General features: G+C 36.0%; 1 protein-coding gene across 1 annotated transcript in view; it reads left to right on the top strand.

Moving 5' to 3' along the window:
* The window catches only part of ACAP2 (ArfGAP with coiled-coil, ankyrin repeat and PH domains 2), a 46432-nt gene that overhangs the window by 14932 nt on the left and 17769 nt on the right, over window positions 1-13731 (top strand). The window contains exons 8-9 of the mRNA XM_010294443.1: window positions 1438-1512; window positions 8224-8336. Of these exons, the coding sequence (XP_010292745.1) occupies window positions 1438-1512; window positions 8224-8336 (188 nt within the window). The remainder of the gene's footprint in view (window positions 1-1437; window positions 1513-8223; window positions 8337-13731) is intronic.

Genomic DNA, 13731 nt, shown 5'->3' with positions numbered 1-13731 from the left:
AGTGCTGGTATAGCCATTTGAGCCAGAGAAGAAGCCAGGGAGAGGAGAGTTAAGAAAGTAACAGAGTATGGAATTGGATCCAGATGTTCCAAATATCTGATGGCTTCTTAATTGTTGGAGACTGGTCTAGCACAAGAGTGTAAGAGCCAGTTATTGTCCTTGTTTTCCTCTTGTTTATATCATTTCAAGCAGGAGGAAATACGACACTGGGGAAAATGCCCAGAGTTGGCAGGGGTTCTCACTTGTGGTTATGAGAGTGGATGGAGACAATCTTATTTGTGTGTATTAGAGGTTCTGCTAGTCATACTGTGCCCTCTGCCATGCGACTGACTTCAGCTGGAAAACTGATGTTGCACACTGATCCTGGTCTCTTCCTTCTAGGCCTGGAGTAGAATGAGGTCAGTCCCACAGATGTAAAACTGCAGGCTGTAGCGCTGTGTTCAGTGTTGCATCTGCATTGTTACTCAGTAAGGTGCTGTGACTGGGGTTAATGGCAGTCTTGTATTACAAGGCTGGATAAAGGAGTTCATCAGGTTCCATAGTGTGTCACACAAATACACAGCTAACTGGACTTTCAGGCAGCATCTGCTCCTCTACTTCACCATATTTCTTATTTAGGCATCAGTCTGTTTAAAAAAAAAAAAAGCCACCAAAAAAACCCCAATAACCCACTTTAGTCTTTACAGGATATCTTAAATTTCCTGCCTTTTTTCCCTTCTTGTTTTAAAAGGAAAAATTTTGTATGGTAGTGCTATAGACATGCTTGCAGCCAGTTTTTGGTAGGGTCTTCTTTATTATCATAGACTTTGTAAGGATGCTAACTTAAATCCTCTCTGTTGTGATAGTCTCTTTTCTTTGCAAAAATCATATTGTAGTTATTTCTGAAACTAGAAACAGTTTGAATGGTTCTCCCTAAGATTTCAAGGAATCTTGCTCACATACTGCTGGTGACATGATCAAAACTATCAATACAAAAGCCTGGTTGAGGCAGTTCCCCCGCTTTGTGGAGGAGAAAAATCAGTAGCACTCGCTCCTTCTAGTTTTTGCTGCTACTGCCAGTGCTGCTGCATAGGCCAGTCAGCCAGCAAGAGCAGCTAAAGCATGAGTCATTCTCTTCGGAGACTAAGCACCAATGCGGTATAGAGTCGCATATGCTTGGCACCATGCTGTTCTTTGAAACGTTTCTTCTAAGGCTTACAGGAAATGTACACCTTTCATAGAGGTTAATTCAGGATGGTAGTGCAGTGCTTTAAGCGGGGCTTCAGTAGTTATTAAAGGTAAACACTTTGTGACCAGAGAAGTAATTATACTATGCAAGTAAAACAAAAGTCATGCAATGTCTAGACATAACGTGTTCTTTTTTGTCAGTATTATGAAATCTACTGAGCCAAATTTCTCTTGATATCTAAAGATCCAATTTTCTGTTTCTCTTTACAGCTGGATCAGTTGGCTGTAGATGCTGCAAAGGAGAAGAGAGATATGGAGCAAAAGCACTCCACTATTCAACAAAAGGTACTTGAGAGAATGTAAAAGGTGGACTGCACACACATGTTTGGATCTCTAGCATCTCTCCCCAGCAGTACACCTCTGCATTGGAACTGTGAGGGATGGTGTCTTTAGCGCAGAGAAACAGACTTGCACATCATTAAGCGTAGGGTTGGATTGCAGATATTAATTTTGTATTGCACAGTAGAATGTTATGTTTAGTTTTGACTGAACATAAATAGGACAATAGAATTTATTTGAATGCTGGGACTCTAACATTTCATAAGAACTCTTAATTCCTATTACATCTTTGATTCAATATAGTTGTAAAAGTCGCTATCTTTCCTGTGTGTCTGTAGAAGAGGTGTATATACTGCACAGTCATATGTATCACTTTCTGGACTGTGCCAAATACGAGTGCAGCACCTTGAGGTAGTGTGGCAGCTGCTACTGCATAGAAAGAGCAAAAGTAAACTTTTGTAAAGGTTATCTAATGTATGGTGTTCAACTATACACAAATCTGAAAGTGATAAATTGCTGTTTTGGGAAGATTTGTATGTGCGATAATTCTTATTTTTGCCTGTTGAGCAAAATGTAAATAATTCATGTTGTAGAAGGAATGACTTCTGTTTGGGTGTTTCAGAAGCTCTAGATCAGTATTGGTTTTGTAGGTATAATGATAGAAGTTAAAAATATTTCCACTGACAGACAGCGAACTAATACTGCAGGTACTTTTGAAAGGGATTAGATACCAATTTAAAGGTAATGCAAGACTTCTTACTGTCATTCAAATACATTCTGTATCTGTTCAGGTGGCATAAATTAAAAAAAAAAAGCCTAATGTAAGTTAAATCTGAGTAAATAAATTCAGGAATGAAAACATGCGAAGGTCATAATTTAGGTAGCCTTAGTGTAGGAGTCTAATATTAATACTAATGTAAAAAGATAACATTTTTGGCTGATGAAAATGTTTTTGTCACTTCATCCTGTCATTCCTACAGGGGTTGGTGGGAAGCATTAGGATTGCTGTAAGTGTGAAATGGAGCAGACATGATGATGATTTTAGGGCAGTGCTGATATGCTGTGTTTGGAGGCAGACAGGAGATAACTACAGGGAAGGAAGGGGGAAAAAAGAGGGAAAATGGAAAGAGGAGGGAACTTCAGAATTAACATTGATGTTCAAGTTTTAATTTGGGCTCAATAGGCCTAATTTCAGGAGTGGGCAGTAGTTGAGGATTTTACTGTTAACGAACAGCAGTGGTTGGTGAAGGATCTAAGTTGTGGGCAATTATATTTTAATTGCCTGTAGAAATAATAACTTTCTACCATGAATTATGGTCTTTGCTCTTGCCAATAGTGTTTACAGTCTTTGTTTTTTCTTCAAATGCTGCTTAAGGCTGCTTTACAGGTAAACTATTTCTAATAGTATCAACGGTTATTGAAACTTTTAAGCTTCATGAAACCTGATAAGCTCTATCTGTGTGTAATAAAAATGTTCTTGGTTTCTAGTACAAATGGTAATCATAATGAGGTTATTTATATATTGTTCCTTTTTCTAATTGAATGACAATTTTACACTGTCTCTAAAATATAATCAGGGCAGTCAGATTGTATTGTATGTTGTCCTCTAAAGTTCTGCGTTTTAAGTTGTATATATGGTCTGCTGTCTGTATCAGTGAAGTTCTTGATGCATTTTTGTGATGATAGTGCCTAGATTAATGCGTCTAGGCTTTGGAGTGCATGCTTTAATGGAGATTCTTCTTACAGCTTGTCAAATAATTTTCTTGGTTTCTTACTCAAATCGTGCTGTCTTTTGTCTCCTCCTACTTGCTTTTCCCAACCTTCCCACCAAGTCTGCTTCCAGATAGTCAGGATTTCAGAATCTTGAACTGCCTTAGACCTTGGATCTTGTTCTCTATATCATTATTTGTTATCTGGTCAACCTGACCAAGATGGCAGCCTTGTTCTCTGTTCTCTTCTCATGGCTTGTCATGTTGCTTTCCACTGGGCTGCCTCTTAGGCATATGTTCCCAAATCTTCCAGTGCCAAATCCTTCCTTGTTTTATAACTAATGAAACTTCTGCTTCTTGTGTTGAATATTCTATGAGATATATATGCGTTTAATACACAGAAGTTTTAATCTAATGCTTCAGAATGATGCCTTTTCTTCATTGTGTGGATAAAGAACAGTTCCTTTTCTGAAATGAATAGGTAAGTGCACATGTGCACACACCTACCCACCCACTACGTGTCTTTGCATATATGTGCATATGCATGCAGAATAATTGCACTAATTAAATAACTCATCTCACTTTCCTTATAATCATCATCCTATTTAATTAGGCTGTTGTCTGAGAGGCTAATATAAAAGTCATGGAAGAGCTTGGTTACCACTACAGTTTGATTTCTCTTTTAAGAGAACTGATGTCTAATTTTTGTTTGTTTTAACTTCTGTGTTCTTTTTACTCAGCAAATATGCAGGAAACAGTTTTTTTTTTTACTGTCAGAATTTTTTTTCCATATTAATCTGGAGCAACACATGCTATGAATTAATATAGAAAAGTTGTTATCATTCTGGGAACTTTTTGTAGATTCATATCAAAAGAGTTGTCATAGTGGCAGTACCACTTAAGAGTTGTAAGTCTTGTTTTCTGAGCAGTTTGCAGCCCGTTCTAGTAGTAACGTGTTGAATTAAAAAATTTAAATATTGGTTGGACTTGTAAACAGTATTATGGCTTCTTGGTTTTGTGACAGAGCGAATATTTTATTCTAAAATGGGGGAAATGATACAGGAAAAACATTTGCATTGAACTTCAAATAATTTTTGTTGCATTCAAATCCCTTTTTCATTTAAAAGAAAAAATTGCATCTGAAGAACTGCTTAGGAAACAGCTGGAGTGAGAATGATTTGAAAATTTTTGACAACTTGTGTAAACAAGGTGATAGGAAACGAGATACTACCACAGTCATAAAGCAGGCATAAACCAGAGCTGCTGTTGAGAAGTGATGCAGACTAATTCCTGTCTCAAACAAAGATGTGCCAGTATTTCACATGACATGGAGGCTCAATGACTATCTTGCCTTCTTTCACTTTGTCTTTGACTGTAAACCTTGTTACTTGTGACTGTTGATGTTTTAAGCCCTTCCTCAAGGGACTTTCAACTGAAGCATGACAAACATTTTTTGCCAATGGGATGGAATGGGAATGGAAGCAACTTTCAAAATGGGGAGTTGCACAATTAATGTCTTCTGTTTAGTATATGCTGGAGTAACTTTTCAGATTAGTGTTTTTCTTGGTACTTATGCTCCCCCACTTACTGCCTCTTTTAAAAACTTTAAAAATTCTGCTCCTCTGAAGTAAAAAACATATTTAATACATATTCATTGTTAAAATGCTGATACTCACACTCCCTAAGATTTACTGATAAAATAGCTTGAACAGCTTTAATGACCTGCTAGCAATCTTCATATTGAAAGTAAATTGAAAACTCTGCTGCTGAAAAATATGGTGTTTGTTTGGTTAACAAGAAAATTTTATGTAGAGAAACAGGAAACATGCAAGTTATGAAACGAATCTAGTATGTGTGATACATTTTAATACGAACTCACCAATTTATTCACTGAAACACTGTCAAGAATAGTAAGTATTTTGTGACCCACTAGATTAGTATTAATTGTGGAAATTGAAGTTGTTTTTCCATTGTCAGCTGGTTTTCTATCCCTCATGGACATTTGAAGAAAAAGAGGCAAAAAAAAAAAAAGAAGGCATGAAAGCACACTGCATGCTTAACATATAAAACCCACTTCTACATGTTTCTCTTCCAGTAGCTGGCCAACCTTGAAAAATGTGTATCAGAACAGAAGCCATAGATGTTCCTGTCTTCAAATCTGGATGAAATGTGCAATATAGCACTTCAGTGTAACTTTCATAATACTGGCTTAATCTTCTTAGTTCTGTTTAGGTTAAATGTAGTTTAGTCCTAACTGACACCTAATTAGCAAATAAATTATGTTTAAAATTCAGTCTTTACCAGTTGCATGTTTGCTTAAGGAATACAAAATTTTGAATCACATTGTGATTTGGTTTATTAACATGTGATTCTCTTATGCACGACACTGGAAAGATACGGATTTCTCTCCACCCCCTGATTATTTTTTGTGATTCACTAAACTTTTCCATGAGCCAAGATAAAAATAAACTATAATGTGACTGCTTTTCTCCTATTCTTTAATTATAAAATAACAGAGACTGTAAGATCAGACACAGTTTATCTAGTTCCTTTTTCTACTTTTATCCTTTTAATTGAAATGAAGTGTGTGGGGTTTTGTTTATCTTTTTCCTGACCACAAATTTATCTATGAAGTTTTATGGATAAAGCATGTGGAAGCTTTACTTCCTTACCCCCCAGTTGGTAGTCAATAGTTAGGAAAATATTTAACATTTGTCTGTACACTCTTGTGTCTTTATCTGTTCTATAAAGGTGGAAGACAATCAGGAAAGCCATTAAAAATGACACTAAATGCACTTCATGAGGAAGACTCAGTATTTTAGACAATTTGGACTGAGAGTGTAGCATGATAAATGATCCAAAGGAGTTTTCCTGTCATGCTTGTATATGTCTTCAAAGAGTAAATCTAGATCTATTGGAAAAGACAGCTGCTTTTTCTGCAGCAGTTCTCCAAACCTGGAGGAAAATGTGATTACATAGTAGTTTGCACAGAAAAGACTGAGGGATTGTATGTTGTCTTTAACTAGACAAGGAGTTGCAGCCATCACTGAGGCAGAAGGATGCAAATCTTTAGCAGGTTTCATTATGTTTGGGAGCTGGTAAGTTAGAGTAATAATATCAGGTTTTTGGGGCGGGTGGGAATGTGACATTAGTAAGTCTGTGTTTAAAGGGGTTTTCTCATTTTTTTTTCTGGAGGGGACAAGAAAAAAAACAAAAAGGACTTCTAACACTTTGAGAATGTGAAAGTTAAAATTGTACTGTGATATTTGGCTGTTTGTGCTTACATGAAGCCTTTGATGTTCAGCATGTTTTGGTCTAGAAGACAGGCAGAAAATCAAAATTATTAAATGATGAATAATGCATGAATTTGTGATTTTTGAGAAGCTTTTATTTGCAACCTGTATGTTTATTCAGATGAGTATATGGTAGTGATACGACAGTTCCATTTTCTTTTGGCATTCTTTCTTTTGCACTGATCTTCTGCCAGTGAATTAATAAAAATCTAGATTTAACATTTCAAATTTAGTTAGTTATTCAGATTGACTGAAAACACTGAGTAATCTTATGGAACTTGGTGCTGTGCTGGCCTGGGAGTATAAAGTGCCCATTTTGATATTTGTAACCACTTCACTGTCTTGTTTGTTTAACCTTGAATTGGACCAAATGATCTGCATGTATAAGAGTAAACATTGTGTGTAGCAGAAAAGTTGTATGCAGGCTGGAATATTACATAGGGCTAATGGTATTGGTTTTGAAGCAGATTTTTTATATATAGCCTCCTTTCCCCTATGTATAGAGAAATTCCTAAAGAGCAAAGTACAAAACAGATTTACTGACACACTTTTCACACAAAGCTGATGTTTGCAATTTATAAAAAGTACCTGCTGAAGGTATAGGGGAGCGATATTCTGAAATGTCCTGCGTCTTCAGTATTTAGCCTGGGTTTCTATGTTCTGAAACGTAATTTTCAGTGATGTGTCTCTTCTTCCCTGCTTAAGGGGAGCAAGCCATATGTTGTGTCTACTTTAATTTAACTCACTATTTTACTAACAGTGAAATTAAATAATAGTATATATGTTATTTTGATCTCTGGACATAGCTTATGATAAATTATGTCATTCTGTGTGTGCTTTTGCATGCACCCCTAGTAGCAGTTAGCCTCCCACTCACTGAATACCTGAGCTCTGTAGCTCCCTGGGAAGAGTCCATGGTGTTTCAGATGAGATATGAAAGCAAATGATCACCATATGTATTACTACTTAGTCTGCTTTACCTTTGCTGAAGATATGAAGCAGTTAACCTTTCTAAAACTTGTAACACCGTTACTAGCCGTTACTATTTGTTATTAATTTGATTAAAATGTAGGTTCCCTTGTCCTACTTCTAGCTTCATATTCTTGTCAAAGATCATAAAGAAAAAATTACTGCTAAGTTCTTGTCATCATTGCCAGCACACCTTGACTGCTTTAAATTAGAGATAACTGATAGTATCATCTTTATTTGGTTACTTGTCTTCAAAGTTCTGATCAGGCTCACTTGTCAAGATGACAGAGCTGAAGAAAATGCTGAAGCACGACTGGCTTTATACAGTTGTCTGCAACAGGCTGCAATTGCTTTTCAGTTTTGACTCCTAACTCCCATTGCCCCTTTTCCTCTACCTTACTCTCCCTTTTTCTTTGGAATATACGTGAGACCATTTGAGCAGACAGTTGAAGCATCAGATGCTCTGTCAGTCATGTTTATCCTCTACTTGGCCACAGAGGTCACCAATACCTGAGCAAGAAATTCCCCTTGTGTGCAGGTAAAGTAAAAATCTTCAGCCCTCTGATCTCCTAAAAATGCTTTTTTAAAAAAATTTGTTAAGGACAGAGAGTCATGGCTTGACCATTAAGTGTTGAAAGCAAAACATTATTCCTGGATGTTTACTCTTTTTGACATTAACACTGACCATATTTGAAGTTTCATTTGAAACTGCAATGTATTTTTCTTGTCTTGTTCCTTTATACTAGGATTACTCCAGTGATGATACTAAACTAGAATACAATGTAGATGCAGCCAATGGTATTGTTATGGAAGGGTATCTATTTAAGCGAGCCAGCAATGCCTTCAAGACTTGGAACAGGTAATTACTCAGAACCTCAATTTACTAGCTTATTAAAATACTGCTTGTTAAGCTAAATTCAAGTCTGACTTGTATAACCTATGCAACTCACTGATTCCAGTTTTGACATAACACTTGGACAACTCTGTTAATTAACGTAGCGATGACACTGCAAAGCTGTTTTTCCTTTGTTCTAAGAGTATATCTTAGTCTGCAGAAGACCTGTGTATGGAAAGTTTGTTTTGTGTGCAGTCCAGCTCTGTAACTGCATTTTGACCTTTTGGGGTTGAAACAGAGCAGTCCTTATGGCTGTATACAATAAGCTATGTGAATGTATATGCTAGGAAAAGAAGTGTTAGAGGACAAAGTAAAATGGCAGTTGTTTATCCATTGGAAACAGGGAAACACAGTGAAGGACTCAAGGACTTGTGTTATTTTTCCTGAAAGATAAGCATGTAATTGTTATCCTTTGCAATTCTTGTCCTGTGAAGTGACTTCTCCATAGTAGTTTTGATGGTCCTGTTGGGAATTCAAAATATATTGTTGGTCATGTCTCTTTAACAATGCATATTTTACTGTTGTTTAAATATTTTTCTCTCTGAACAGGACTACTTTTGCATTTCCAAGGGTGCATGCTTTTTTTAAGGAATTATTATATGTGCTGGAGCATTTGCAGTAGACTTGGATGCAGTTCTTGAATTTTAAGGTTAATTTGTTGTGATATAGGGCTCTTTTTACTATCTTATGCCCTGCAATTTTTGCAGCAGTGCTTCTGTTAAACTACTTGCTGTGTTTCAAAGGCCAGAATGTGCATTTGGATACGTGGTCCCTTACAACCTTAATTATTCTATAATTCCTTGAGCATCTTGGAACATCACAAATCTATAATAAATTGGGATTGTTTCACTTAGATCCATAGGCTGATGCAAGGGCCACTGCTGTCAATAAGACTGTATCTATATTAGCAAGTCATGTACAACTAGTATAAGAGATTTTGCTTTGGACTACTTCTAGTCTGGTCCTGTGGTCTGATTATCCATCTGTAATTGTAGTGTACCTGCTGGGTTAGTTTCATCCAAGCAGAATTCAGAGTTTTCCAAGACAAATCTGCGAGGCATCAAAGGACAGTGAATGGAGAAAACGGATTCAACACTTCAAAAGCACGTTCCTGGTCTTAAGTAAAATGTTAGTATAAGCACACTGAGAAAAATCTGCAGTAACAGGGCAGGAGATTGTCCCTTATTGGATTCTCAACAGGCTGAAAGGGGCCTTTTTGGAAGGTGTTTTGCAGGGTTGACTGCAGCCTCTTGATGAGTGACTGAAGGCAAAACCTTACTTGTTCTCTGGGTTCTTCTTTTGGATAGTATAAAGGCCTTGCTCTGTAGGGAGGTAATAGGACTGAGCAGGACATGAATGTTGGAAGGTAGCTGAGAAATATTCTTCTTCCACATGGCTTCATATCTAGTAATACTGTACATGTGCCTTAAGGTGGTTAGGGAGTAGGATTCAATTAAAACTAACTTCTGTACCTTGGAAATATAAATGGACACTAAATAATTATGGGGAAGTCATAATTAAATCAAGATACACAGTGACATACATTCTTTCAGGTTAAGTTACAGATTTGAGTGTATATAATAAAAACATATCCAAACAATAAGTTGAGAGCCAAGGTAAACAGCTCAGTAATGAGTCAGAGCTACCTACTTCTGCTATATAATTTATAGTTGCTTATAGTTTTTTCTTCTATTTGTCACAGGAGTATTGAAAAAAACCTAAACTTTTAACTTTTTTAATCTTAGGTTCTTGATAATTTATCTCACTGTGATAGGTTAGTTGGATGCTTCAGCATTAGGCAGAGAATAGCATCGGATATGCTATCTATAAACACAGTTCAGAAATTGAATCAATTTTGTACTTCACATTCACAAAACATTAATTGTTATGAAACTACTACTGCTATACATAAAAAATACACTTAAGACCTTCTTAATGAAAACTACTATTAGTTTCTGAATCTAGCCCCATTTTTCATGTTTTAATAAAAACAGAAGTATTTTCATCTTATTTCTGAATACATTTGTAATTGCTTGCCACCTTGTAGGCACTGAAGTGGTCATTGCCACTTTTTCCACTGCCTCTTTCCACTGATGGAATGCTTTACTTATTGTAGTATTGCAGTTTTGGCTGCAGGGAGATAATACTGATTAAAGTTTACCATATATTAGAAGTGAGAGTGTTTTTTTTTCCAGTAACTAGGTAGAGTACAGGAAAAGAGTACAGGTAGGACATTGCATTAAACTGCTTTGTGCATAAAAACGTACAGTGAAATGCCAAAGGAGGAGACATTTAGAGAATTATGTATTTTATATGAAGAAATTCAGAGCTGAAGTCAGAGACCCCAAGACAGACAAATATTTTCAGTGTTCTTATCAGCTAGGTAGTTTGCTGCTTCGTTATATGTCCATCTTTGGGGAAGGTGGGTGGAAAACCAACCAGCTGAAACAAAGCCAGAAGAATTTGCCTAGAAAGAAATCCTGGAGTTTTCTCATGTTCTGAACCGAGGGCGATGGCACTGGTCTTCCTTGCTAACTGCTGATTGTGGTGTAGTAATATGTATTTAAATGGTAGCTTCTCTTTTCCCTCTGCTATTGTCTGGTATTTTGATGGCTCTAGGCCTTTTTAAGTACTCCTTTAAGACTGAATTAAAGGCACCAAAAATCATTGCAATTACCACTATTAGTATACTTGCCAGCATTAAAAACATAAGAGAAAAGGAAATGGTACAATGGGTTTTGCCTAGGTTTGACACACATCAGTATGATTCTAGCTAACAAATCAGATAATTGTGATGCTTCTGTGTGCATGTCTTGGTCAGTAAATCCATGGACACCATAGTGGATTATTCTGGGAAAAATCTGATTGCTGAGGGGGGAGTCAAAACCATATAATGCAGCCCTTTGAAGGGGGGGCAAATCTGTTCTAATTAATAAAAACTTGTTTTGTTTCCAATCCAAGCTAATTTGCTAGAATGATATAGTTGCTTCCTGGGGCAGCTGGTAGCTTGGGTTTAATTGTCCTGAAGACTTTAGTTATTTGTGCTTTTGCATCAAGTTTCCAAGTGGGATAGTTCTGCATGACACTGACTTGAGAAACAAGTAGTGTTTGAGCAGGTTACAAATTAAACCACAAAAGCTATTTGCAATTCAGTGTCGCTGTGTTTAGAAAGAGCTGGAGATTTTGCAGTCTGTGTTTATTGTGACTAAATGGATAGTGTGTAATATAAATGAGTATTTCAGATCATGTACCTTAGTGGAATCAAAATGATATCTTTATACTGGAATGTCTTACAGTAACAAGTATGGAGAACTATTTTTTTAATGTATATCTATCTGTAGATTATCTACTTGTACGCCATTTTTCTTAAGGTATCAAGAACAGAAACCAGGTGCATTTATTCTTGTGGAGAAGTAGGTGGAAAACAGTTTTGGTTCCTAGAAATTCAAATGAAAAATAAGTCCATATCATGACGATAGATATGCGTGAATAAATATGTGGAGGGAGTAAAGCATTTATCAAACACTACTATGTTCTGAATAGTTTTTAGGTTGGATGCATTAAATGTTTTCCTTTTTAATTCTGCTGTATTTTCAGATCATGCTAATTCTTTGCTTATTTTGCTCATTTTGCATTTTTCATTCCTTTTCCTCCTTTCCCTTATGTTTTAATCCTACCCCATTTTTTCACATGACAGGAAAAAGCCAGATCACATCAGGTACCAACCAGCTTCTTTTATACCTTCCCCATGTTTCTTTGGCACGCAAAAAGCTCTTAATTAACCCTGCATTTAATTTTGATTACTTGCAATGGATGTATAAATGACTCAGTCTAAGAAAATAACAGAAGGATTCTGCCTGGGATGCCAGTATACCTGCTGCTCAACACCTTTAAAGGAATTAGAAAGAAGGAGCTAGTTTTAGCTAAAAAAGAATTAAAGCAAAGTTTCTGCACTCAAACTGCTGAGCGTACAAGATCAGTGTTTTGACTTTTTCCAATTGAAGTTGGTGAGATTTTTTTCTTATCAACTGCAATGGAAGTAGAGATGTAACTTTTAAATGTTGTGCATTCTTAATTACTGTTTTACTTGTGTGCTGAGAGCAACTAGAAGAAAACTGTTTCCTCTTGAGAATCAATAAACGTGATTTATTTTTTATGTAAAACTCAAATAATACATATTTCTTTTTGGTATTACTTTCATTTCTCAGAAATTGGAAATGTTTTTGAATGAAATTTGTATTGTTTCCTATTTAACGTATACTCATTTGAACTGTGTAGGTATAAATGATGGATAACATTCAGTTTCTAAACCCAAACAGCTATATTTAAGCACTGCTGAGTGAGGCAGTGCAAATTACTTTGATTCTCCTTCACCATACTTCTCTTCTGTTTTTGACAGAATGCCACATTTAATGAAACTTTTATAATGGTCAGTACTTACTGCATACATGTTGCCTAAAGTTTATGAACATTAATCCTTGAAACTGGATAGATGTAGTATACCCTATAACAGCACCTTCAGTACATGTATGTACCTCAGAAGTTCCTGGTTGTTACTGCTGTAGACCCCCAGCAGTCTGTTTCCTACAATAAATAGGAAAGTTTATTGATGATTTATTTAATAAGTAGAGTTTATTGATGATACTTGGTTAATATGAAATAACACAAAGTTTTTGGCCTGAAAAAAACTGCTGTGGTGCTGACATGTTGGAGGGGAGCCTGCCACTCTTATTTTTTTCAAGCATACAATAAAATGTATTAACTTTATTTTCCATTGACACCTACTTCAGAAGTGAGATCTACAGGTTATACTACATTCTAAATTGTTGGTTTGTTCAATAAAAGTTTCTTTTAAAAAAAAAATCAAAAACCCCATACTTTTTGGCTGGACTGGAAAGTTCTCTTAAACAGATTTAACTTCTCCACTATGAAAAAAAGGGTCTGGAATACTTTTAAAACTTACAGACGAGGCTTTAAAGATGACACAAATTTGCTTTACAATTTCTGTGCTCACTTATGTCCAGTTGATCAGATTGGGCTTTATTTATTTTAGTAACTAGCTAAATATTTAGCTGTAGAGCAAATGAAGCATTTAATTATACTACTTAAGGCCATTATTAGGGATTTGCTCCATTGCATGTTATTCTTGGGGCAAGGCCACCTTTTTTTTTTCCTTTTATCACTTAGGCACTGCTTTTCATGTTTTTCTATTTGGTGTTATGTTCAAAAAAAGCACATAAAAAAGCCTGAGTTTGTCCTTTTCTAGTCTGCTTTTTTGTTGAGTTACCTATTTAAATATTAGCAATACCTTGCTGTATGCTCATATTTGAGGCTTAGTTACTGCATTTGTGGTGGTGTT

Source organism: Phaethon lepturus, unplaced genomic scaffold, assembly GCF_000687285.1.
Source record: "Phaethon lepturus isolate BGI_N335 unplaced genomic scaffold, ASM68728v1 scaffold16039, whole genome shotgun sequence".
Taxonomy (NCBI): Eukaryota; Metazoa; Chordata; class Aves; order Phaethontiformes; family Phaethontidae; genus Phaethon; species Phaethon lepturus.
The sequence above is the reverse complement of the archived record's forward strand: the minus strand, read 5'-3'. Positions and strand labels throughout refer to the sequence as shown.